Here is a 25,100-nt window from a genome sequence, read left to right on the forward strand (position 1 = left end):
CTCTGGTTGTTGGTGCATATATCTGAATGATAGTGGTATTCACTGGACTTCCTTGTAAGCGTATGGATATAATCCTATCACTCACAATGTTGTACTTCATGATGGATCTAGACATTTCTTTTTTAACTATGAAAGCAACTCCATCTTTCCTCACCTCATCTCCGGAGTAATATATCATATGATCATCTGACTCAAAATGCCCCATGCCAGTCCATCTCATCTCTCTAATGCCTAGTATGTCAATATTTATGCATTCCATTTCTTTCTTAACAATTTCTAATTTTCCTACATTCATGGTTCTCACATTCCATGTTCCAATCACTAGTGTCTGCTTAGATGGTCCTTATTCCCAAATATATTTTTCGTAACTGGAATGGGAAACCATTACAACAGGGAATGTGTTGTTGTTATGTGACGTTAATTTGCTTGTGTAATAGTAACTCAATGTACAACAGCTGTGAAGCCTGCCCTCTCCTAAGTCAGTCTTGCTGATTCCAGCACACCTACTGTCACTGCCTCAGTTATTCATCTCATCCAGGGTCTTCCTCTCCTGCACTGTCCCTTCAAACTTCCGACCATGATGTTCTTCTCAAAGGACTGGTCCCTCCTAGTCACGTGCCCAAAGTATGTGAGATGAAGCTTCAAAATTCTTGCCTCCAAGGAGAAATTTGGTTTCACCCTCTGCAAGACAAGCCTATTTGTTCTCTTGGTGGTCCATAGTATGTTCAGTACTCTTCTCCAGCACTACAACTCAAAGGCATCAATTCTTCTGTCCTCTTTAGTCATCATCCAGCTCTCTTATGTATAGCAAGTAACTGTAAAAATCATGGCTTAGATTAGGTGCCCCTTAGTCTCAAGACTGACATCATTGCTTCTCAGTAATCTGGAGAGGTTCCTGACAACAGATTTTCCCAGTGCATTTCATCTTTTGATTTCTTGACTACTGGTGCCAAGCGTGTTGATTGTGGAGCCAAGCAACCTTGGCTTGTGATTGTTAACAACCTCAATCTCTTCTCAATCTATCATGGTGCTGCAAATCGTCCCAGTGGGAATCTTTGTCTTCTTGATGTTGAGCTTCAATCCATACTGCAGACTAGAGTCCTTGACTTCCAAAATATGAGGTCATACACAGAAACCTTTGCCTTTGAACAGCTTGTGGCTAAGAGGGTAGGCAGAGAACAACCAGGACTCTAGTTGTGAAAGTAATAGAATTATATGAATACAAGGTTGTATAGAAAGACAAAGGGCGTGTGGGATAAAATATCATGTTATAAACCTAGGAGTGGAGGTGAGGCGGGCCAGCGTGGGAAGGCTCCTCGGGGGAAGCAAACTCCAAGGTGAATTTTGAAAGCACAATGAAATAGCTGAATCAGAAAGGAGGAGACCTAGTATTATAAGTGGGACTTAGAGTGTGTAGAAGCTCTTAGGTGGCCTTAGAGAGCCCCTACCGAGTTCCTAGCACAGAATGTTTAAGCATTCAGGCCCACATCTATCCCTGTAATTGATTACACACTGGCACAAGAAACAACAGACTATAAAAAGCCAAGTCAGACCCAACACTTTGTTTATCTCAACAGCTCTCTTCTAAAATGGTACTTTTCCCTATTATTTTCATGTAGTCACACATTCATTTATCCATCAGGTAAAAATGCCCTTACTGTATACCTAAAGCACCCTGGTAGTGCCATGGTTAAAGCATTCAGGTGCTGATCAGAATTTTGGCTTTTCAAGCTCCTCCCCCCCAGTCATTTGTAGGAGAATGGTATGACAATCAGTCTTTGGGAAGAGTACAGTCATTGAAAACCCTATACAGCACTCTGTCCTACAGAACTGATGAGTCGGAATCTACTTAATGGCAAGGGGTTTGTGTTTGGATTGTATACCCAGTATCAAATCCACAAATCCCTCTGCGTTTCCTGATCCATCCATAAAAAGCAGATGCAAATTTCCTACCTCAGAGGAGGCCTGAGTAGACCTAAGTCTGAACAAGATTAAAGCCCCAGGATCCAGGAGAAAAATCAGGCTGGCTGGATCAAATACAAGCACTGTTCAATATTTCAGAGTATTTTTGGAAGAACAAACACAAAAACAAAGCCTCCAATATCCTGTCTGGTTGCTTTTAGAAGAGCTCTTTAGTGCTTTGCTTTCCTGTGATGAACTTATTACCCTCGCATCTACAGAACAGTGATGAAGTCCATCTTGGCCTTCTGCAGACCACGAGCTACAGCATGGCGTGCTTTCTAAGTCCTTTCCCCAGATGAAGGGAGATGAAGAGGGAGAGGAAAAGAATTTGAACACCCTGATTTTGAAAGAGACTAACTGATCACAACCTGGGGAAAAGAGAAATCTTCAATCTCTCTCTTAATTTTGAAACAGAAATTGGCATCAGAATACAGAGTGTTTTCCCCGGATAAATGGGGTGAGAAAGGAAAACAATTAGAACATGCTGACACTGAAAGGCAGGGACTCTGGGGGCACGTTCTGCAGGGAGCTGCTCTCCTGACCCCAAAGCAGTGCCTCTCTGCTGGTTCAAAGCCGCCAGGGGCTGCGAGGGATAAGACAATTCTCCTACTGTGCAACTGACAGCCTCCGAAAATCACTGGAGGGTCAGCTATGCATCTGTTCCAAATGGACAGAAATAAAGTTGATATTTCAGTTTTGAAATGATGAAGTCTGGGGAATGGAGAAATCTAAGATTTCACTCTTCGTTGGCAAATTGAAATTGGTATCTGCTCACTATGCTTCAGAGGGACAATCCCAGTTCTTGCCTCTTGGCATCAGGAAGTTCTGTACGCATCTTCTAGAAACCAGTTAGAAATGCAGAATTCTCCAGTCTATTGAATCAGAACCTGCACTCTCCCAGATGATCAGGTAAGGCATGGGCACCAATTAGACACTTTGCTTCACCGTGTGGTTCAGCTGCTATTTGAAAGGTTGAAAGGTTAAGTCTATACAGGTAGAAGTACCTCAGGGTCTATTTACAGGGGGAAAAAACAGCCACAGAAACCCAATGGAGCAAATGTCTGCCCTTTGACACAAGGTCAACATGTTAGTGTTAGGCCTCACTGAGTCAATTATGACTCATAACGACCCTATGAACACCGATCTGAATCTTGCCCAATCCTATGCCATCCTCATGGTCTCTGGTCCATTGTTATAGCCACTGTGTCAATCCATCCTGACTCTTCACTTTTTCCAACACAATGCCTTTTCCCAAGGACTGGCTGCTCCTGACATGCCCAAAGTATGTGAGACGAAGTTTCACTGCCCTTGCCTCTGAGGAGCTGCTTGGCTTCACCTTCTCCAAGGCAGATGTGTTTGTCCTTTTAGCAGTCCATGGGATATTCAGTACTCTTCTCTAATACCACAATTCAAAGGTATCAGGGTTTTGTGAGGTTTTGGGGGTTTTTTGTTTTGGGTTGCTTTCTTTTTTCCTCCTTACTTATTGTCCAACTTTCAGATGCATAGGAAGTAACTGAAAAGACTCTGACTTACATCAGACACATCTTAGTTCCAAACTGACATCCTTGTTCTTTAGCACTTTGGAGAGATCCCAGACAGGAGATTTTCCCAATGTAGCACATCTTTTGATTTCTTGACTGTGATTACCATGGGGAACGCTCAGTCCTCAATGACATCTACAAGCTGAGGAACATCCCCAACACTATCCTATCACATTGCATATTAGAGATATCTGTTTGGCAACAATTGAGTGTACAATGTGGATCCCTGAGCCCCCACTCTAAAACTGTGGGTCTGTGGATTCAGGGAATCATTCTTCTCTGACAAGGCCTCCTGGGTGTGTTTTGACCTCCAATCGAGCAAGTCTCTATCTCCACATGTATAAGAATGGTTGCATTTATACCTGACTTTTTTTTCCCAAAATTTCAAATAACTCATATATATACACAGGAAGTAAACAAAAAAATTTCTTATATGCATTACAAGAGTAGCTCCTTCTCCAACGCCTCACTTTCCTTCTCCAGACTGCCAGTTACCTGTGTGTTATATACCTTTGCACAGAAATACACAAGTCTGTGTCTACTAGACTGTAGCCTCTTTAAGACAGAAATGTCTGTTTATATTGTTGATTTATATGTCCCTATGCCTGAAAAGAGTGACTGGCATACAGTACGTACTCAACAGTTATATGTCAAATAGATGAATTAAAGAATGTATAAATTAGATATATACAAGAAAACCTCAAATATTTATAAATACTACCAGCTACTGCAGAGTCAATTATGACTCACAGTGGCCCTAAATATCCACAGGAGAATTAGACTCCACAGGTTTGCAAGAAGCCAATCACCAGGTGGCCTTTCTTCTGAGATGTCTCTAGGTGAGTTTGAACTACCAACCTTTCAATTAGTAGTTGAGTGCATAACTGTTCATGTCACCCATAAGTGTCCCAAAGGAACTCCTCATCAAGTATGTATTGCTGTTGTGTGCCGCTGGGCTAGAACTTAACTCACAGCTTACCCTCTAGCAGGTTTTCAGAGACAATTAATTGCAAGGGATGAAATCGCTGGTCCTTCTCTTACGGAGCAGCTGGTAAAACCAAGCTGAGTGCCTTTGGGATTACAATGCAGCTTCTTATCACTAGACCTTCAGACCTTTACTTCACCTCTTACTTTATTTACAGTGTTTGTCAGTGCAAAGTAGTCTTATTCCTAACTAAGGAAAGAAGGAAGCTGTCAGTCCCTGCATTTCAAGATTGCCACACAGATCAGATGAGAATATTGACCCACATGAATGAATGAATGCACTGACTTAAGGAAACCAAGTCTCATCTCACATCAGCAATGATCTCTCTCCTACTTTCTGACTCTCTATTGAATTTCTGAAACTTCTCTGTTGATATACTTTTCCAACTTTTTTTTTCATAATCTTCAGCAAGATATTATTTTTATGTGATTTTGATGATATTTTTCTATAATTTCTAAAGTCAGTTGAATCACCTATTTTAGGCATAAAGAACAAATATTGATCTCTTCCAGTCAGTTGGCCAGGTGGCTGTCTTCGAAATTTCTTGGCATAGGCTAGTGAAAACATCCAGGGTTTGTACTAGTTATTGAAACACTTCACTTGGTATTTCATCTCCTTGGGGATTTATTTTTCACGAGTGCTTTCAGAGCAGCTTAAACTTTTTCCTTCAGTACCATTGGTTCTTGACCTTATGCTACTTTCTGAAATGGTTCAGTGTCTAACAATTCTTTCTGGTACAGTTATGTTATGTATTTCTTCTATCTTTATTTAATGTTTCCTCTATCATTAAATATTTTTCCCATAGAATTAACCTGAAAGCAGAGAATACCAGGAAGATGTCTACCGTTTTGGGTCTTATTGACTATGTAATGGCCTTTGACTGTGTGGATTTTCACAAATTATAAGCTAAGATTAAGAAGAATGGGAGTCCTAGAACACTTAATTGTGCTAATGTGAAGCCTATACATAAACCAAAAAGCAGTTGTCTTTTCGTAACAAAAAAGAACAAAGGAACAATGAATGCATGGTTTAAAATCAAGAAACAAGTATGTCAGAGTTGTATCCTTTCTCCATACCCTTTCAATCTATGTGTGAGTAAATCATTCAAGAAGCCTGACTATACAAAGAAGACTTTGGCATCAGGATTAGACATAGACAATCTGAATTATACACATTATAATTAATTATAATCTGAATTATATACATTGCTTGAAGGAAGTGAGGAAAACTTGAAGCACTTACTGCAGAAGGTCAATGATTAAAGTCCTCAATATGGATTACATCTCAGCATCAAGAAAATAAAAATCCTCATCAACAGGCAACATAATGATAAAGGTAGAAAAGCTTGAGGTTGGCAATGATTTCATTTTATGTGGATCCACAATCAGTATCCATGGCGACAGCAGACAAGAAATCAAAAGACATGCTGCACTGGTAAAATCTGTCAAGGACTTCTCCAAAATACCAAAGAGCAAGGATGTTAGTATAAAGACCAAGGCCTGATAGAAGCCATGGTATTTTCAGTTGCTTTCTTTGCATCAGAAAGCTTGAACTGTGGTGTTAGAGGAGAGTACTGAATACCCCACAGACTGCCAAAAAACCGAACAAATCTCTCTTGGAAGATGGGCAGCCAGGTATTTCTTAGAGGCAAAGTTGATGAAACTTTGTCTCACATACTTTGATCATGTTCTCACAGAAGCCAGTTGTTGGAAAAAAACATAATGCTGGGAAAGGAAAGACACAATGCAGAGAAAGAAAGGAAAACATTTTGTTGATGGATTGATTATCATAGTGTGCTGAAGTATTTTGGAGTTTGGATGAAGGCGCAGGATGGAGCAAGGCTTTTATCGTTTGTTCATAGCTATTGTTCATATCTCACTGTTATAAGATGCAGCCAACTTGACAGCACATAACAATAATAACAACTCAAAGGAGAGCCATCAACAGAAGGGAAGGGTACCTCTGTTCGCCCCACTGAACACTTTACAATCCAGCAACTAAAATGAACTATTGTGTTTATGGTCCTGTTGTTGGTCTCCTTCTACTGGAGTATGAATGAGCTTCCCAAGAGCAGGAAATACATTCACCTTCTCTGTACCACTGCTTCTCCACACCATATATATTTTACATATTGCTGCTGTTGTCGTGGACCTTCGAGTCAGAACCGACCCATAGCTGACTCTCCAGAGGGTTTTCAGAGACAGTTAATCACATGGGAGGAGAGTGTCCATTCTTCTCTTGCAGAGTAGCTAGTGGCCTCAAACAGTGTGCCTTTCGGACTGCAGTGCAGCTTCTTTGCCACTAAGCTATCAGAGCTCCCTTTATAGTATATATATTAAGCCAAAACCGAAACTCACTACCATTAAGGGAATCTTGATGCATAGTGATGCTTGTAAAACAAATTAGAATGTCCAAGGCTGTTAGAGGAACAAACTGTCCTAATACTGCATGGTGTTGTAGAAAGTGACTGACATCAGGGTTGGAGTAAGACTGAGAAAAACTGGATAGATTATGTATACTGAATTGAAACAGATGAGGGATAGAACAGTTTAAAAGTAATATATGACAGCATATTATGATTATCACAGGAATCCAGAATTAAGGTTGCATAGCGAAGTGCATTGTGGTGGGGGTGGGGGGTCGGGGTTGGGGAGGGGGGACTGCATACTAACGAAGAAGTTTATCTTTTGCTTTTCAAAGAGAGGCATGAACTGGGGAAAGGGGGGGTAAAGAAAAAAGTGCAACAATGAATGAATGAAAATCCAAAATCTCTGTAAATGCTCATTAAAATTAATAAAATAATTTTTTTTTAAAAAAAAGAAACAGAATGTCTTATCTTTCTCCCACCATAGCTGGGCTCAAAGTGCTGACCTTTCAGGTAGTGGGAAAGGGTCTAATCACTGTGCCACCAGTAATCAGTGTATTTATAATTTTTTTTAAAAAAAAAACCACAACAACAAACACCAAATTGTTGCTTCAGATGAAGGACAAGAGGCAAAATAGGCAATTCCAAGACATTTGTTCTCAGGCTCCACCACAACTTCACACCAAAGATTTACAATAGAGGAAAAGGATAAAAAGCCCAGTGTTAGCAGCTCAATTAAAGACGGTGAATATACTCTGAATGTGAAAATGTAAAGGTCTCAACAAACAGCTAGGTAATAAGGAAAATCAATAAAACTGTCAGCACCGGCCAATTTCAACTGGATAAAAGAATAAAGTAATTGCTTCCGAAAGAAAACTCTCCAAATTAGGTTAGATGAGTGGAAATACTCTTTTGTTTCAAGATAAATCATGAAGACATCAACAATAATAGATAATTACATTATAGGCCACTTTGGCCCAGTATGAGCTGAGCTGTAAATATGAATTTCCCGAAACAAACTTCTTCTATAAGACACAGAAATGATACACAGCAAGACAACAGGGGTCATGCCAGGAAATGTGGGCTCACGTCCTGATCAGATATCTATTATAAACCTACTTTTTTAATAAAGTATTTCTTGAACATGCCTACTTTCTCCTCACTTACTCTATTAGTAAAAACATGCACACAAGTCAATAGAACACACACATGTATGGCCCCGGAATGGCAGGGGAATGGACTCTTAGCAGTGATCTTCAGGAGAGCTACTCTCCAATACTGCAGATTCCATTCTGGTTTTCTTCTACTAATGGCTGGCATTTGGTGTTGTTAACCACTGATGATTCATTTCAGAGGACTGACTATGAAGGAAATTAAGGTTTCTTGGCTTATTCCCCATGCAGCAAAATCCCTTTGTGGCAGTATAAACTCCTTGGTGGGAGCTCAGTGCTCACTACTGCTGAGCTAACTGCTCTGTCTCAGCTAGTATATATAGACATACTGGGGAACAACCATTTATTCTATCTGGATAAAGTAGGAATTAAAAAAAATAAATCTGAAGATTAAGGAGCTCCTTTGCTAGTTGTGGGCATCAGTGGTAGCAAAAGGTTAAGTTTCAGGGAGACGGGGAAGTGGGATGCACATTATAATCACATATTTAAGTAACTGGATAGTTCTTTTTATTCTTCCAAAGCCCTAAAGTAGTTTCTGTACTCCAGCATCCACTGGAGAATCCAACGTGTCTGGGCAGTCTGTGGAGTAAATAGGATCAAGATTTCTCCACCTAAAACATCTCCTAGGAGTGTGACTGGTGATACATCATGGTCCCCTATTTGGGGGACTCTCCTCAGACTCTGAAGCAACATTTCTTATTAGAGACAGAATAAAAGTTGAAGAGAGTAAATGTGCCTGGACTTAATTATGGAAGACTGGTTAGAAAGGCCAAAGTGGGTGGTTGTGGGTTTACCATGGAATTGTCACAACATTAAAGAAGCAAAGGGATGCAGCAAGGGCCACAAAGGATCCCATGTATCTAAGTTTAACCTTCCCATCACTAGGAAAGTGCAGCACTTAGGAAACTGGCTCCATTTACTGTCCTGGTCTTGACTACAGTAAATCTATCTCCTTGGGACAAGGGGAGAAGAGTGACCTTGACCGTTAAGACATAGCCAAAAAGAACGGCTTCCAACTTCTAAAAACAGCTTAATCATTTTTAAAAGTAACTTTTTATTGTTATTTGGGTGAAATATAACTTGATGACTTAGGCCATTTCATTTTCTTGTTTGCATAGCATGAAAACTTCTGCCTTCAACACCGATAACGACTAATGTTTTATTTGGAAGCCTCTGGAAAGCATGATCGCATCCATTTAATGATGATGTCTACGCAGTTCAAATCCACCAGCCACTTCACAGGAGAAGGATGGACAATCTCCTCCTGTGCAATTTACTGCCTCTGAAAACTCTGCTGGAGGGTCAGCCATGGGTCAATTCAGATTCAACAGCACACAACAACAACAACATGCAGCTGTATCTAAAAATAACACACTCAAACTTGTCTTTGATGAAGATGACAAAATCTCCCCTGCTAAGAATTGTTGCCCATAACTTCCCTGCCAATCAACTTTATTTATCTTTTCCTTTCTAGTTCAAGCCCTGCCTCTTCCTTGAAACTTGGGAGGTATTTTAGCCCTATGCTATTTCTATTTGTGGAACGAACCTTGGTAACATCTAATTAAGCACTCAATGTTATCTTGCTTTGTACTGTTTGCTAATGTTTTCATTTTACAAGTCCTGAATTCCTAAATGAACTGTAGGTTTCTTGAAGGCAAGGGCCATATTTCAAGCTTCTTGAGAATTTCTTTTCTCATATTCTGTGTCTCTCCCACTTTCCAGTCCCAAAACTCAGCTTGGTTACAAAGCTGGGGAAATTTACTAAAGTATATTGGTGATTCATTTTCATTGAATGAATGGCTCTTTTTATTCTTTGGTAACCAGAACACTGGATTAAATAATGTAGAATTCAGAAGAGAAAATGGCATAATCTTTATGAACTGAAGCTTCCGTAGGGCTCTGGCTCCTAAGAGATGTTATCTAGATATATTGCCAACTGGTTTGGAGAGAGTCTGAAGAGGAAGTTCACCCTTTTGAGTACAACTCTAAAGGTAGTGCTCTAAATGTTGCAATGAACACAAGCCTCTTCAAATACACAACAAATGACTTTAACAAGGAGCAGATGAATCCAGCCTGGTGCAGAGCACACGAGCAGGCCACGGAGCCACACTGAACCACACCCGGGAGGGGCCCAGCCTAACTGCACTGGGACCAACACAGTCTTCCTTTCAACAAGAGTGAGACAGGAATCTGCTGCTTAACCAAAGGGACTACCTGGGTCATCTTTTGATTCAAAGCTAAAAATTTAAGCTTTCGACTTCCATGAAAAGCTTTATGAAGAAAAGAACAAACAAGGAAGAATAAATAGACACGTCATTATCATGTTGTCAAGCTCGTTCTGGGGTAATGACCTGGAGCACAGGACTAGAGGCCAGGTTGGAGTCTAGACTCAATGGGGTTTTTCATCAACACTTTGATCTTGGGCACATATGCAGCCCCTCCATTTTACCATCTCTCACATGGAGATAATATTCTTAGCACTTGATAAAGCCTCTACCAACCGGTTATTGTTATTGTGGTTAGATCATGTCTGTCTATCCTGGAAAAAGTTCAGAATAGTTCTGCTAAAATGAGTTAAAATTTCTAAAATATCCCATCAGAAAGTTAAGAAATTAGATGGTTTCAGCCTGAAGAAGAGAGATTTAATAACGATTCAGAAAAATGAAGGGGTTTGTCTAGAGGTAGATGAATGTGTGGGGACCACATGTTCTCAATTGAACTGAGCAGAGATGAGGTCAGTTGAGATTCTGGTACAGAGAACTTTCTGGCTTTAAGAATCACAGGATACAAATGAGCAGCTCAGGGAGGCTAAAGAATGTTCTTCTGGGAACCATCTCATGTGTGGAAGAAGAGAGAAGAGGCAGGGCAGGAAAAAAATGGCACTGTCTGAACTCCGCAGGAAGCCATCTCATCGTTAGTGCACATTTATTACGCTATAAATTGCCTCCCCATTGCTTTGCTCTGTTCTGGCTCTGCAGAACATGCCACGCCCTAGCGTCAGAAACCTGGCTTCAATATGTTCTCTGCATGCTTTCCTGGGCACTGGGTATAACCACGCTTACTCCCCTGAATTCAGGTCTCTACGTCCTGAGAATACTTATTGAGCATTTCCTATATGAGAAGGCACTCTACCAAGACATGATCCTTATAGCAACGCTGTCGCCTTGGCACTATTAACCCCATTCCGAGGGTGAGAACTCTGATGCTCTAAGCTAGTAAACACCACAGCCAGGATGTAAATCCAATCCAAGTCTGAACTCCAACAGCCCTGCTCTTCCCACTCGATCTGCTGCCAGTCCCAGAGGGGAGGCGGAATGCCATTACTAGGGAGCAGGAAGCTGCAGAAAGAACACCATTCTTCCCCCCAGAGGGTGGGGATCCTACTCTCTGCTCTTCACCTTCTGCTTCCTCAACACACAATCACTCTGTACTTTAGGGATAGAAGTGGAATGATTTGTGATTATGTGATGCAAAAGGAATGCAAATGATCTGTATCTGTTGTATTTTATTGCTCAAACAGTGATCCAAACATACGAAAAGCGGTCGAATTTTTATTGCTATTGTTGGATGTGAAGAGCCTCATGAGCGAATGCTTGCAGCTGGCTGGAGGGCAGGGGAAAGCCAGCCCAGAAATCCAGGATAGGGCCTGCCTCCACGCATCTGAGGCCTGTGAGTAAGGTCACGCTGTCATATCATCATAAAGAAAAGACAGTAACATCATAGCAAAGGAAGAAATACCAAGTAACGGACACAAAACAGCTGACATTACTTTCCTTTTATGCTTGTTACATATACTGAATTAAGTGCATGGTGACTATCTAGAGCCCTATTTATTAGGAAGTCAAGTACTTATTATTTACAATAAAAGACAAAGCCAATGATGTAACTGATTAGAGAGGTTTCACACACAAGCATTCTGAAGGGGTTTGCTATTTGGAATAATGCAGGTAGAGCACCTGCCACACAGAATCTCCCTCTACCTCTGAGGATGTGAGCCAGCGTCAGCTTTGGCAGATAAGTTATTTAAACTATACCAAAGGATAAATCACCTGACCAGAAATGACCTGCGTGGACATCCATCCTGACTTCTTACATTTGGGATCAGGAAGCTGGTTTAACTAAAGTGCACACTGGTCAAATTCCATTAAGGAGAACTCACCAGACATGCAAGCAGTGGAATTTCATTGCATGATAGAAATTATATTAGCTCAAGCTCAAGCAGCTGAAAACAACCAGGCTTTCTATAGAAAGCAAGAAAACATCAGCAAGAAAACCATTTGATTTTTTTTTTACACCCTTAGAAGTAGGAAGCATCATTTACACAGTCTCAACTGCACATCTTTCTTTGAAATCTCCCATACTTGCAAGTGTTGTAAAGTTTGTATAATCTCTATAACACATGATTATCTGTTGATGGAACTGGAGCATTTGAGGTGGGGAAGCTGACGATCTGCTGAGCAGCAGAATAATACTGAATGCTGAAAACTTCCAGGAGGCTCATTTCAATATTCTTCTCACCCTTCTGCAGACAAGTTTACATATATTCTCTAAAGACAGGGGCTTATACACAAACCTGAAAAGGTCTAGTCAATATATTCAACAGGGTGTCTGTAATGGTCATGGTTTACACTAGCCCTTCCTCCTGTGGACTAGGGAGCAAATGTTACAGCTTCTCATGCCCCATTCTTCTCCTCAGGCTGCCAACCCTTCCACCTTCCAAAACCAAAACCACCTCCAGACCAGCAGCAGGCCAAGGAGAACAGACATGTGCAACACAACAAGCTCAGCTTCTAGGCGGATTACTGAAAGGCCTTCTCCCCATCCAAAGATGGGATCTGAAGTCCAAGAACAGCAAGGAAAAAAGAAAACAGAAATTCTTCTTTTCTTCAGAGCAACACATGGCAGGCACTTACAGACGCTGGCATGTGTCAGCATTTCTAAAGTAAACTCTGTTTTCTTTAGATGAAAGAGATTAAAAAAACAGTCCAAGAATTTAGCCCAGTGAAAACTGCTTTGACCATTCACACATGCTAGAGAAGCAAGAAGAAGAAAAAAGTCACTTGCTTCTGATATCTCTTTTCATTCATTTATCCATCTCCTTTGCGCTAACGTAAAAAGAGGATTCCCTCCATAGCTATACAAGTCATTAATCTCTACAAAGTAAAAGTAATGATAATCTAAGCCTTCCATTGGTAGCCTAACTTCCTGGCACAAGATACACATATGTAATCGATTAATGAAGCCTGCTGCATATGGGAGCTCTAGAGGTCTAGAGGCAAGGAACTACACTGTCAACTCAAAGGCACACAGTTCGAATCCATCAACTGGTTCCCTGGAGAAAGACAGGCAATCAACTCTCATGCAATTTATTGCCTCTGAAAACCTGTTAGAGGGTCAGCTTTGGTATTGTTCTGACTCGATGATACACACCACCACCACCAATACCATCCCTGCACAAAGATTACATAAGGGAAAAAATGACTTTGTCCATCAAATGTTGTGAATGTTCTGCTGATCTACAATCAGGAGGGCACTGTAACACACTCAGTCAGGGGAACCAGGGATCAAACGTCATGTTAAAAGCCACAGCAAGGTTTCAGTTTGCTGCCAGCATTATTTCCTCATCCAAGCTGTGGCTACACAGCTAGCCATTTTATTATTCTTTAGACTTTGGTTTAGCCTGAACTATCCCATATTGAATATTGTGACATTCTCAAATCATCTCTAACAGATTCTATTCTAGGCTTTTCCATGCTCCAGGCACAGAATCCAATTAGAAAAGTCAAAGTGAAAATTGCAATTAAGAGCAGACATTGTGAAAGATCAATTTTGGAAGGATATTAAATATTGTAATAGTTAAGGAATTGTGATCTACAAAAAGACGACTGATTTCCATTCTCTTCCCAATGCTTCCAGACACAAAATCCTTCTATTCACCTGTTGGAATTGTGTTATGAGTTAGCTAAATGAAGCTCATTAGGCATTATCTTCACATGGCATCATCATCTCCTTAAAATTACGGGGGAGACCTTGAGGCTTTGTGACTCTCTGTGCCTTGTGTCCCCATATTTTAGGGAGATACTGTGAAAGGTCTTCAAGTCACAAGGATCTGAGGGAGCTGACTGTTTTGCTTTGGGGCACAGCAGCTCTGTTACTGTCACTGCCAAGAATCTGGGGGTGTTTGTCCTTGGCAAATCCAGCATGCTGTTAGTGTCAGGCATGTTTTACGCAGGACCGCTCTCATGTGGAGCAGGTGACCAGTGTCATTCTCTAGCTCCTCTCCTTACTCTGCCAAGACTCAGTCTCCTATGAAATTAAATTCTTCCATTCCCCTGGAGAGACAGAAGGATGAGGAGAACAATGACCTCAGTAAAGGAATTTCAGCCTTAATTCCAAACTTCCTAGAGCTCACGCCCACCACAATCTCCTTGTACTTATGCGCACAAGTTTTATCTTATGTCCTTCCCATCTACCGACTTGCCACACAATGAAGCCTTGAAATGTATTCAGTGAGCAAAGAAAGAATTGAGACAAAAGATGCAAAAAAAGAAAAGAAAGCCAACAATCAATCAAAAACTCTTCTCAGGGGCGGGAAGGAAAAAAAAAAAAAACAAACTCTTCTCAGCAGCCATGGGGAGTCAAAGTTTCTTTTCCAAGATTTTGCCTTAGGAGCAGGCCTTTTTCCTAGGTGAGCAGCTTGAAAAAGAACTAGAAAACATATCAAACTCCATAAAAACACAGTTCTGCAATTTGACGCCTTATTTCTTTCATTTCTGAATACCTGTACAGCAACTAGTTTTCCTTCCTTTGTAAAGAGCTCTGCTTTGCATACAGACAGGCACTCCACAGAGACATGGACACTTCACCAAATCACACGTTGTGCACAAAAGGCCTGTTGTATTGGCCCAGCCTCGGAAGTAAAAATCTTCCTTGCTCCACCAGAGCTGACAGATGGCTGGTCCCTTTGGTACACAGGCACAAGTGCCTTCCAAATAACCGCTTCCTTTAATCTGCGCCAACAAATTAAATGATACTATAATATGTCCCAGTGAAGAGGGGAAAGACTGACTCAGAAGACAAAAGAAAATCAACACAGGAGAATGAAGACATGAGATTACACTCTCCTACCTTCACCGGACGACCCCGAGAGATCAATGATCACATACACTCTTCCTTCTGGCTCCAGATCAATCTGCAATTAAGAACATGGCAGTGACGCTGTTAGTGCATCCTTTGGGCACCCAGAGATTTTCTTTTTTATACCACATTTCCACCCCAAATTGCTAAAACCCAGAAGAACATCATTCTATGCATCACCCTGCAATGTGTCAAGTCCTAGGTGAATCTGGAAGGAAAAAGAATTGGTACTTCTACTTGGTGTCAGTGCTACAGCAGGGGATCTCTGCATATTCAACCAGAGAATGATTTTCTTCTCAAGTAACACTTGACAATGTCTGCTGACATTTTAATCATTGAGACTAGGGGTGGGGGCTATGACATGCTATAGGCATCTAATGAGTTGACCCAGAGATGTTGCTATATAGTCTACAATGCACAGTGCCCACCCACCCTAAGCCATCCTAAGCCAAGAATTATTCAATCCAAAAATGTCAGCAATGTCAAGATTGAGAAACTCTAAGTTAACCCCTTTCATAGATTGGAAAGCTATTCACAGCTGCATGGTGAGAGGCAAAGCTGAGTTTTTAAGCCTAAACTTTCTAGGTAAGCCCACACACTGTCTCCCAAGGGTAAGAGAAGACACATAAGACATTATCCCTGCTTTCAAGATGCGTACAATTTCACTGGGAAGTTAACAAACATGGAACAATGCTGAACCCATATAAATGAGGAGGAACAGAGAATAACCGAAATAGTCCCTAATGTGACTTAAATAGTGGCAGCACTGGAAAGACTTCATGAATGCAGAAAAGGGAAGGTGTGCAGGGTGGAAGGAACAGCCCCAGCACAGCTTCCGTGCACATGTGGTCTGGATTTGTGCCGAACTGAGGAACCCAGAGCTCAGGTTGATATGGATGACCCCACCTGTTTGTCGAGCCCAAGATTCCACCAGAATCGTGAAGAAAGTCAACACAGCCAAGTTATTTCTGTCACCACAGTCCACCCTCTCAGGTCAGCTCCCTCCCCCTTCCAGACGCAGCTAACTGCAGCTCCTACACAGAGTCAAGCTAGTGTCACCTGACACAGGAGAAAAGGCAGAGAGACCCACATCTGTGCTTCAGTGCACTCGTGTAAGGACTCAAGGATCCTCACAGATGCTGTGTTCTCCATAAGAGACAGCAGGAACTCCGGGAATCCTGGATCACAAAGTACCCACTGCGGCCTGTCCCCACCTCCACAGTCTGTCTTTGCAGAAATTTAATTGGTTCGGAAGTGCCAGGCAGGCCTTTTCCGCAAGCTGTGAATTCCTTGAGGGCAGAAAACACTCCTTTTCTATTTTCCCCATGATCCCCCCCAAAAAAGAGGAAGAATGACAATTAATGCCCAGGAAACACCAGCCTATGGGATACCTCCTCTCCGTAGTCTTTCCAGATACTCTCAGCCGGAAGCCATTGCTCCCTCAGCTGTGTTCCCACCATTTACCACACACACCTTAGTCATGGTGCCCTGTGTCTGTCTCTGTGTCTGTTTACCCTGCCAGGCAGAGAACGTTATCACCATATTCCTTATTTGCACCTAATATTGAGCTAAGGTAGGCACAGGCTGCATCTGAGGGGGATTAGGGCAGGGGGTGACTACACCAGGTGCACCACATATGCCTTGTGAGAAAAATAATCTTGAGTAAAACTAATCTTTTCCAGTTCCATTCTCCCAGCATCTAACTCTATATACAGTCAAGCTTCCCATAGTCATTCCTGGCGAGAAAGCCCAGTTTCTTTGCAGACTCAAGTCCTTTGTGATTGAGGCATGCTTACAGCTTTCCTCTAGATTTCATTTTCATGAGCAGTGACTCGTGAGAAGCCCAATGATGATATTTCTGGGTGTCTGAGGCAGCAGGGGCTATCACGTTCCTCAACTGGACTGAAGCCCTGAGCAGACCTGTTGTTATTATGTGCTGTCAAGTTGTCAAGTCACTCATGACTCATAGCAACCCTAGGTACAACACCTCTGAATACTGCTCTATCTTGAGCCAATTTTATTGTCTCTGATACCTCAACCTTCTTGAATGTGAAATGAGTCCTTGGATAGTATTAACAGTTAACACAACACGCAGCTAACAAAAAGGCTGGTGGTGGTCTGAGCTCGCCCAGAGGTGGCTCACAATAAAGACCTGGTGATTGTCTACTTTGAAAAAGCAACCTTCACAAACCCTATAGTTCCATACGTGAGTGCAACCAGAGGTTGGAGCTGACTCAGTGAGTGTGGTGGTGTGATATCCATGTGAAAACAAGCTGGTGTTCCTACTGGACAAAAAACTGACCCTTCCACCCCCAGAAGTGCCTAAGTTCAGGCTTCTAGGTAAAGAACGTGTTCTTCAGAACTCTATGCACTAGTATGACTCTGCCGCAAATATAACCCGGATCCTACACTGAATTACAAATGGGAAAGCCAATAGTTGGCTTCACTGAGCATAGCCAAACTAGAATTCTGTCTCTGTCAAAGTTCAAATGTATCAGAGGCCCTTTTTTCTTAAAGTATGGACTTTAAATAATGTATACTGTTCAGAGATTGGATCATCCCCATTAAACCCCATAGACAAAATGAAACACTTTCTCATATGTTCTAAGTGAAAGATTTCCCACGATTGCGGGTTTTATTGGTAAAATACAATGCTATCTGTGAAAAGCAGGGAGGAGGGCCACCAAGGACTGAGTCGGGCTGGAAGGCCTAGCTCTGCAAGAGGAACTGGCGCTGGTGGCAGAGAGGACGGGGTCATGGACGATAAGACGGGTTAGGATATTAACATTCAAGATAGCAATCGAAACCATTTTAGTGCCTACTGCTGCCTCTACTGCTGCCTCGATGCTGGCAAACTGCATTTCTAAATAGAAAAATAGACATTAAGCTATTACCCATGCCAAAAGTAACAAAGGGCTTTGCAGGCTGGGCGGCTGGCTGCAGAGCACTGGCCCAGCCCCAAGGCGGCCTGGGAGGCGGCTCTCGCGAGGCTGGAAGTATCACGAGGTTGCTAACTGAGTAATGGTAAAAACAGTAATCACACATTCTGCTTACGATGACTTGCCTAGGATGATGAAGCCATGCAGTGCCTAGCCCTACACAATCCCCATAAGCTGCCAGTCACCATTATCATCAGGCAGATGACACAACAAAAAAAAAAAAAGTGGATCGCCTGCTCCCTCCCGACTCAGCCCAGCATTGGTTCTGAACCTCCCCTTTCATGAGCCAGGCTCCTCCCAGTTCTCCAGATGGAACCATATTTACCAAGTCTTCGTTGGCCTACCTCTATTTCTTTGCTGTGATCCTTTTTCCAACCCCACTGCCTATGGCCATCCCTTCAGCTAGAGTAAAGGAAATTAGATGGCAGCAAATGGTGTCAAATGCGATAATGGTTACCCATGGTGGAAAGTGTTGGAGCTTCCCGATTAAAAGAAGCTTGTAAGGAGGAGTGGCATCCACCTCCCAAACAGCTTGCCTCCGGAAACCCTATGAACCTGGAGAAAGGACGAAAGTTATACAAGTGCTCAGGTCTTTCGTTTACAGGATTGCTATGAGTCACCTACGACTCGATGGCACGTAACAACAACAGCATAGAGAGAGCTCAGTTGGCCCAGTGGACAGAAAGTGATGCTACCAAGCCAAAGGTGGGTGAGGCCTGTTTTTAATTGGTTTTTTGGTGAAACATTCTTCTAGGTCGTATACCTCTGGTCTGTCCACTTGCTGTACAGAGGTAACTCGTGGTTGCTGTGAAACCGAACACTGTGACACTGATGAGTCAAATGCAATAATGGTTACCCATAGAGGACAGTTGGTGGAGCTCCCTGATTAAAACAAGCTGGGAAGGATGAGTGGCATCCACTTCTGTAATAGCTTGCCTTCAGAAACCCTATGAACCTGGGGAAAGGATGAAAGTCACACAAGCATTGAGAACTTTCATTCACAGGGTCACTATGAGTCGCCTACAACTCGCTGGCACTTAACAATAACAACAAAAAATGGTGCAGGGCAGAGAGATTTGCACAGCCTCTGGAGTTGGGTCAGTTTTGTCATTTAACCAACTAAGTAACCTCAGACAATTATTTCACCACCACCTGCCCTCCCTCCCCACCAAGCTGCAGGTCGGCTGTACCACCTGTGAAATGAGTAATTATGCAAATTATACAAAACTTCCTACTGGGGAAGAACAGTGATGTGAATTTAAAGACTAAGGTGTGCCTGATTCAAGTCACTGTTGTTCCAATCACTTGCTATGCATCTGAGAGCTGGACGAAGACTAAGGATACGGGAGAAGAATCAATGCATTTGAATTGTGATGCTGGAGAAGAGTGCTGGATAACTCTGGCCTGCCAAAGGAACAAATCGATATGTCTTGGAGAAAGTGTTTCTTGAAGCAAACATCACAAAGCTTCATCACATGTACTTTGGACATGCTGTTAGGAGAGGCTGACCTTGGAAAGGGATCATTTTTGGGAATGTGGAGGGTCAGCAAAGGAGAGGAAGATCCTCAACAAGATGGACTGATACAGGGTCTGCAGCAATGGGTTCAAGTGTGTCAGGGACACTGAGGCCACCAGATTGCCCATTTTTCTGCCATGGTGTAGCTGGTGGATTTGAACTGCATGTGATGGCTGGTGTTGAGATTGAATGAGCTAGTGCAGGCAGAATGCCCAGATGGAGTCAGGGAAGAGGAGGTTCTCAGAGGCTGCATGCACATTCCCCCTCCTCCTCTCAGGAGACCAGATGAACGTCTAATGGCCAATGATGTATCCTTTCCTGTCCGCTGTTCCTCTCAGGTATAATTTTGATACATACAGTGAAAGCCTGTTAGAGAAAGAAAACTCAAATATTTTCAACTGCAGCCCGTAAAAAGGCAGGATATTTGTAGGAACGAACCTAGAGAAACAAGGAATTTTCACCGACTTCTAGCTCTCACAAGTCTCATGGTGGTTCAATTTGGCTAGGCCACGATTCGCTGTACTATGCAATTATCACATGCACTGTAAATCCTAATCTCTGTGATGTCAGTGAGGCAGGATTAGAGAGTTACGTAGTAACATAATCATCCACATGCTGTGTCAATCAACTGTAAAGAGATTGTTGTTGTTGCTGTGTATCATTGAGTCAGAACTGACCCATAGCTGACCCTCAGGAGAATTTCAGAGGCAATAATTACATGAGAGGAGACCACCCATCCTTCTTCCCCGAAGTGGCTGTGGGCTCAAACAGTGTTACTTTGGGACTGCAGCACAGCTTCTTGCCAGTAGACCATCCATCAGAGCTCTCTGTAAAAAGATTAAGGTGGGAAACAACACCTTGTCTGGTCTCAGCCATGACTCGATCAAAGAGAAGTTTAGCTGGTGTGGGTGGGGTCTACATCATGTTTTGTCTTACAAAGGAGGAGATGGAAACCACTAGAAAAGAGAGGACTTGAGCCCCACAAAGAGAGCTCCTTGAAGAGCACATGCATGGACCCAAGTCCCTGCATAGGGAACCTTCCAAATCTAGGAGAAGACTGGAGCCAAGACACTGGAGCTCTGCAAGAAATGCCAGGCACAGGGATGCAGAAAGAGACAAATGCCTTCCTCCAGAACAGACCCAGAGAGAAAGCCCCCCTTAGCGCCAGCACCCCGAGTTCCAGCTTTCTAAATGATGAAAGACTAAATTTAGTTCTGTTAAAACCATGCCTTTGCAGTATTTCTGTTACAGCAGCATCAGACAACTAAGACAAGTGCTCTCCATGGGACCCAATAGAACTTACTGGAAGACAGAAATCTTCTAAATCTGATTGGGGTAGTTACAGGAATGTGTACACTTGTCAGACTGCATTGAGCTATGCACTTCAAATGAGCACATTTTATTGTCTGTAAATTTTACTTCATCAAGCAAGGCTTTAAAAAAGAGAAAAGGGGCGGGGGGAAAACCACCTCATCATTTCACATAAGGATTCCTCCACAAGTTTTCTTTAAATAACAAATCATCTTCCCACCCGCAGAGCATTTAAAATGTCGTATTCCGCTTTTAAAAATAAAAGCATTCATTCAGAGTTTTTCAAGCACACATCTGTCACACAACATAATGTACACCTACCCGTGTAGGCACAAGTAGTCATACACACCCCCGTGTGTGCAAAACACACTCTCAGCCACCTTCTTCTGTCTTCTGTGATCAAAATACAATCATTTTGTGAACAGCATACCAAAATGTAGTCCAATTGCCTATTCAGGCATTTAAAAGCACCTCTATGTGGGTCCCCATTTCCTGGCATGTCAAATAAAATAATTAGAACAAATGCTCTATATCCTTGAATAGGGAACTGCTTAAGCAAATGATGCTACTCCTTATGGGAGACAATTATGTAATTCCTATAAAAGCATAAAAAGAGATCTGAGAGTGCCAACTGATAGGGACCCACTGTGTCTGGGGTACAGAAAAAATGGGCATCAAAGCAAGGTATAATGCATTTATTATGCTACTGTATATATAAAAATGACTGTGCTTTTTTACAGATTTATTTTAAAAGTTTTACAAACTTTGCATCAGATACCCTCGGAGAGGAGTCTTCTACAACAAAAAACACAGGAAAGATGGGGAATATTGAGATTAGGGGCCAAAACTGCAAAGTAGAGAAGGAGGGCTTTGTCACTGCATGCCATTTTAAACCATTCAAACATTTAGATCAGGTTCTTACATTAACTTAATAGAATATTTTAATCATTGTCTTTGTGAAAAATAAAACATCCCTTTTGGATCATGGCCTATTTCTAACATTCAGCTCTCTAAGGTACAGCTTGTTTCACTTGCCAAACACACTTCAGACATCCTGAAAACTGGCTGAAACCTTCCTTCCCACCCCCACTGAGGGGCCGCAAGGACCAGCCAGGTCCTCTCCTTGTTCGGCTCTTGTTGGTCTGAGGTTACAGCTACCAGCTCTCAGCACACCTCCAATGGAGCAGACTCAAGTAAGCACTTGCTTCCTCTTCACAACAGTCTGGGAGCTGGACTCCATGAGCCAAACCTAATACTAGGAGTGTGTATTGGCTTACAAAACCTCACACTGTCACAGTCAGTCTAGTGTTCCTGTGTTCTTTGAGGAAAACAGCAATGCATGACAGTGTATCATTAGAGGAGCCAAAAGTTTTAAAAATAAGAAGCACAGCCACTTTCTCCATAAACCAGTTCTAAAGTAAAAGTAACCCCCTACCCAAGCATAGGGGTATTTCTGGCCATGCATTTTCATTCACTTGCTATGCTGCTGAGAGCTGGGTAATGAATAAGGATGAGAGAAACACTTATGATAGAAGATGCTTTAGAACTGTGGTGCTGGAGAAGCATGCTGACGACCCCATGGACTGCCAAAAGAACAAACAGGTATGTCTTAGAGAAGGTGCTGCCAGAGTGCTCCTTGGAGGCAAGGATGACGAAGCTTTATCTCACGTGCTTTGGGCATGTTGCTCAGAAAGTCTGTTTCTTGGAGAGGGCAAGCACAAGCCTGGCAACGTGGAGGATAAGGAAAAAAGAGAAAGACTCTCAATGAGATGCACTGACACAGTGACTGCAGCAATGGGCTCAAGTGTGTCTGAGATGATGAGGTTAGCACAGGATAGGACAGGGGTGTTCAGAAGGTCTCTAGGAGTCATACTTGAATTGATAGCAACAACAACAACCCATATGTACTGCTGGAATTTTGTCTTGCACTGATTTCTCACTCAATGTGTCTGACTGTATTTTTTTTTTACATTCATTGGGTAAATGTCCAATGATTTACAGTGATTAAGAGAAGATTCTAAAACTAGATTGCCTGACTTCAAATCCCAGCTCAGCCTGTTATAGGTTAGAAACTGATCAATAGCATTTGACAACATGATCAACCTGGGCAAACTGATCAATAGCATTTGACAACATGATCAACCTGGGCAAACTGATCAATAGCACTTGCTTCACAATATTCAAGTTTGATGCTACCAACGTTACCTGTTGGGTCCTTTCTTCTCTGGGCCCCCATAGAACTTGACCTAAGGCTGCGCAAGGTTTCTTGCTAACCAATAAAGATTCCTGATGGAATTGCATGAACTCACAAAAGAGAGAGGAACCAATTCAGGAGCTGAAGATATTACAATTAAGAGCTTCAAACCAGTTCAAAATTGTTGAGCCAAGGCCAATGAAAATAAGAGTAGTGTATGTATCCTTCATGGGAAAGTTCTTAGGATGGGGAAGTCCTTGAAAAAGAACATCATGCTTGGAAAGGTGGAGGGTCAGAGAAGGACCTTCAATAAGACAGACTGACAAGGTGACTGTAAAAAAGGGGCTTAATGTCAGAGATGGTCAGAATAGCTCAGGACAGGGCTTGGTTCAGATCCATTGTTCACAGGGTTACTACAAGCATAGTCAACTTGATGGCACCCAGTCTTGTGTGCTGGGTTCTGACCTACTAGGAAATAAGCACAGGCACTGGTGGTGCAGTGATGATGCGCTTGATTGCTAAATGAAAAGTTAATGGTTAGAAGCTGCCAGCTTCTCCACAGGACAAAGCTAGCTACACACTGCTTTTATAAAGATGGGCCTTGGAAACCCAATGGTGTAGTTCTACTCTGTCTTACAGGGTTGCTAGGAGTCAGGATAGACTCCAAGACAATGCCTTTTTTGCAGAGTTATCTTTATTTTTCCATTTGTTTTGTTTTTAACTAACTGGTCTTTCAGAGACAGGGAAGGGGGCCTGCTCAGAGATGGCATCCAGTCATAAAACATGGAATGTGTGTTGCTCCCAATAGTTCTGCCCAAACTCCAGTCTCTTGAAATAGTTTCTCTAAGTTTTTGCATGTGGGAGACAGGATTATCAGCAGGCTGTGGAAAGTGACATACATTCAAAGCCAGGCAGCTGGCCACCATCATGGAGTGGACCTGCTACCTGTTTACCACTGGATTAAAAATCCACCTTGGAGGCAATATGCTTGCTATGCAATCAAAATACATTCCTTGTGACTACTTACAATGGCCAAATCATTTCAAACCAGTGCACAGGCCTGCCCATCACTAGCAAAATGATCTTTTCACTAACAACTTCTCTGTCCTTGCAATATCACAATGTTGCCATTGCTGCTATATGCCACTGAGTTGGAACCAATGCATAGCTGACCCTCCAGTGGGTTTCCAGAGGCAGCAAATCAAACAGGAGGAGACTGTGCATCCTCTCCCACTATCACATATCGCTTAATGTCTGTTTATAAGAGGTTCCATCCCTAACTATAACCACAACTCTGATAAGCCAGCAGTACCTCATCAATCATTTCCAACTCACGGCAACCTCCTGTGTACCAGAGCCAACTGTGCTTGAAACAGTTTTCAATGATGGATTTTTAGAAGTAGGTGTTATTATGCCCAAAGTATGTGAGATGGAGTTTCACCAGCGTTATTTCTAAGGAGCACCCTAGTTGTAATACTTCGAAGACAAAGATCTTTGTTCTTTTGGCAGTACATGGAGCATTCAGGACTCTTCTCCAACACCACAATTCAAAGGCAGTCTTTCTATTTTTTCTGTCTTTTTTTAAAAGGCAATCTTTCTTACTCTTTCCTATCTGTTGTCCAACTTTCATAGCATGTGAAGCAATTGGAAATACCTTGGCTTGGATCAAGCACACTTTACTCTTCAAACCGATATCCTTAGACTTTCAAAAAGTCCTTTACACCATATTTTCCCAATGCAACACATCTTTTGATTTCTTGGCTGCTGCTACTGTGGGTGTTGGCTGTGAATTCAAGTAAAATTATACCACTGACAAACTTAAATATTTTCTCCATCTATCATAAAGTTTACGACTGGAGAAAGTGTTGAATATACCATGGACTGCTAGGAGAACAAACAGGTTTGTCCTAGAGAAGGTGAAGCCGGAATGCTCCTTGGAGTCAAGGATTCTGAAGCTTCGTATGACATACTTTGGGCA

The 25,100-nt window shown here is 42.2% G+C and overlaps 1 protein-coding gene across 1 annotated transcript in view; it reads right to left on the reverse strand.

Moving 5' to 3' along the window:
• Positions 1-25,100, reverse strand: part of PRKCE (protein kinase C, epsilon) — a 762,004-nt gene that overhangs the window by 455,787 nt on the left and 281,117 nt on the right. Inside the window, exon 2 of the mRNA XM_006882308.1 lies at positions 15,154-15,217. Within this exon, the coding sequence (XP_006882370.1) occupies positions 15,154-15,217 (64 nt within the window). The remainder of the gene's footprint in view (positions 1-15,153; positions 15,218-25,100) is intronic.

The sequence above is a fragment of the Elephantulus edwardii genome, unplaced genomic scaffold (assembly GCF_000299155.1).
Source record: "Elephantulus edwardii isolate Elephantulus edwardi_28Jun2011 unplaced genomic scaffold, EleEdw1.0 scaffold00019, whole genome shotgun sequence".
NCBI lineage: Eukaryota > Metazoa > Chordata > Mammalia > Macroscelidea > Macroscelididae > Elephantulus > Elephantulus edwardii.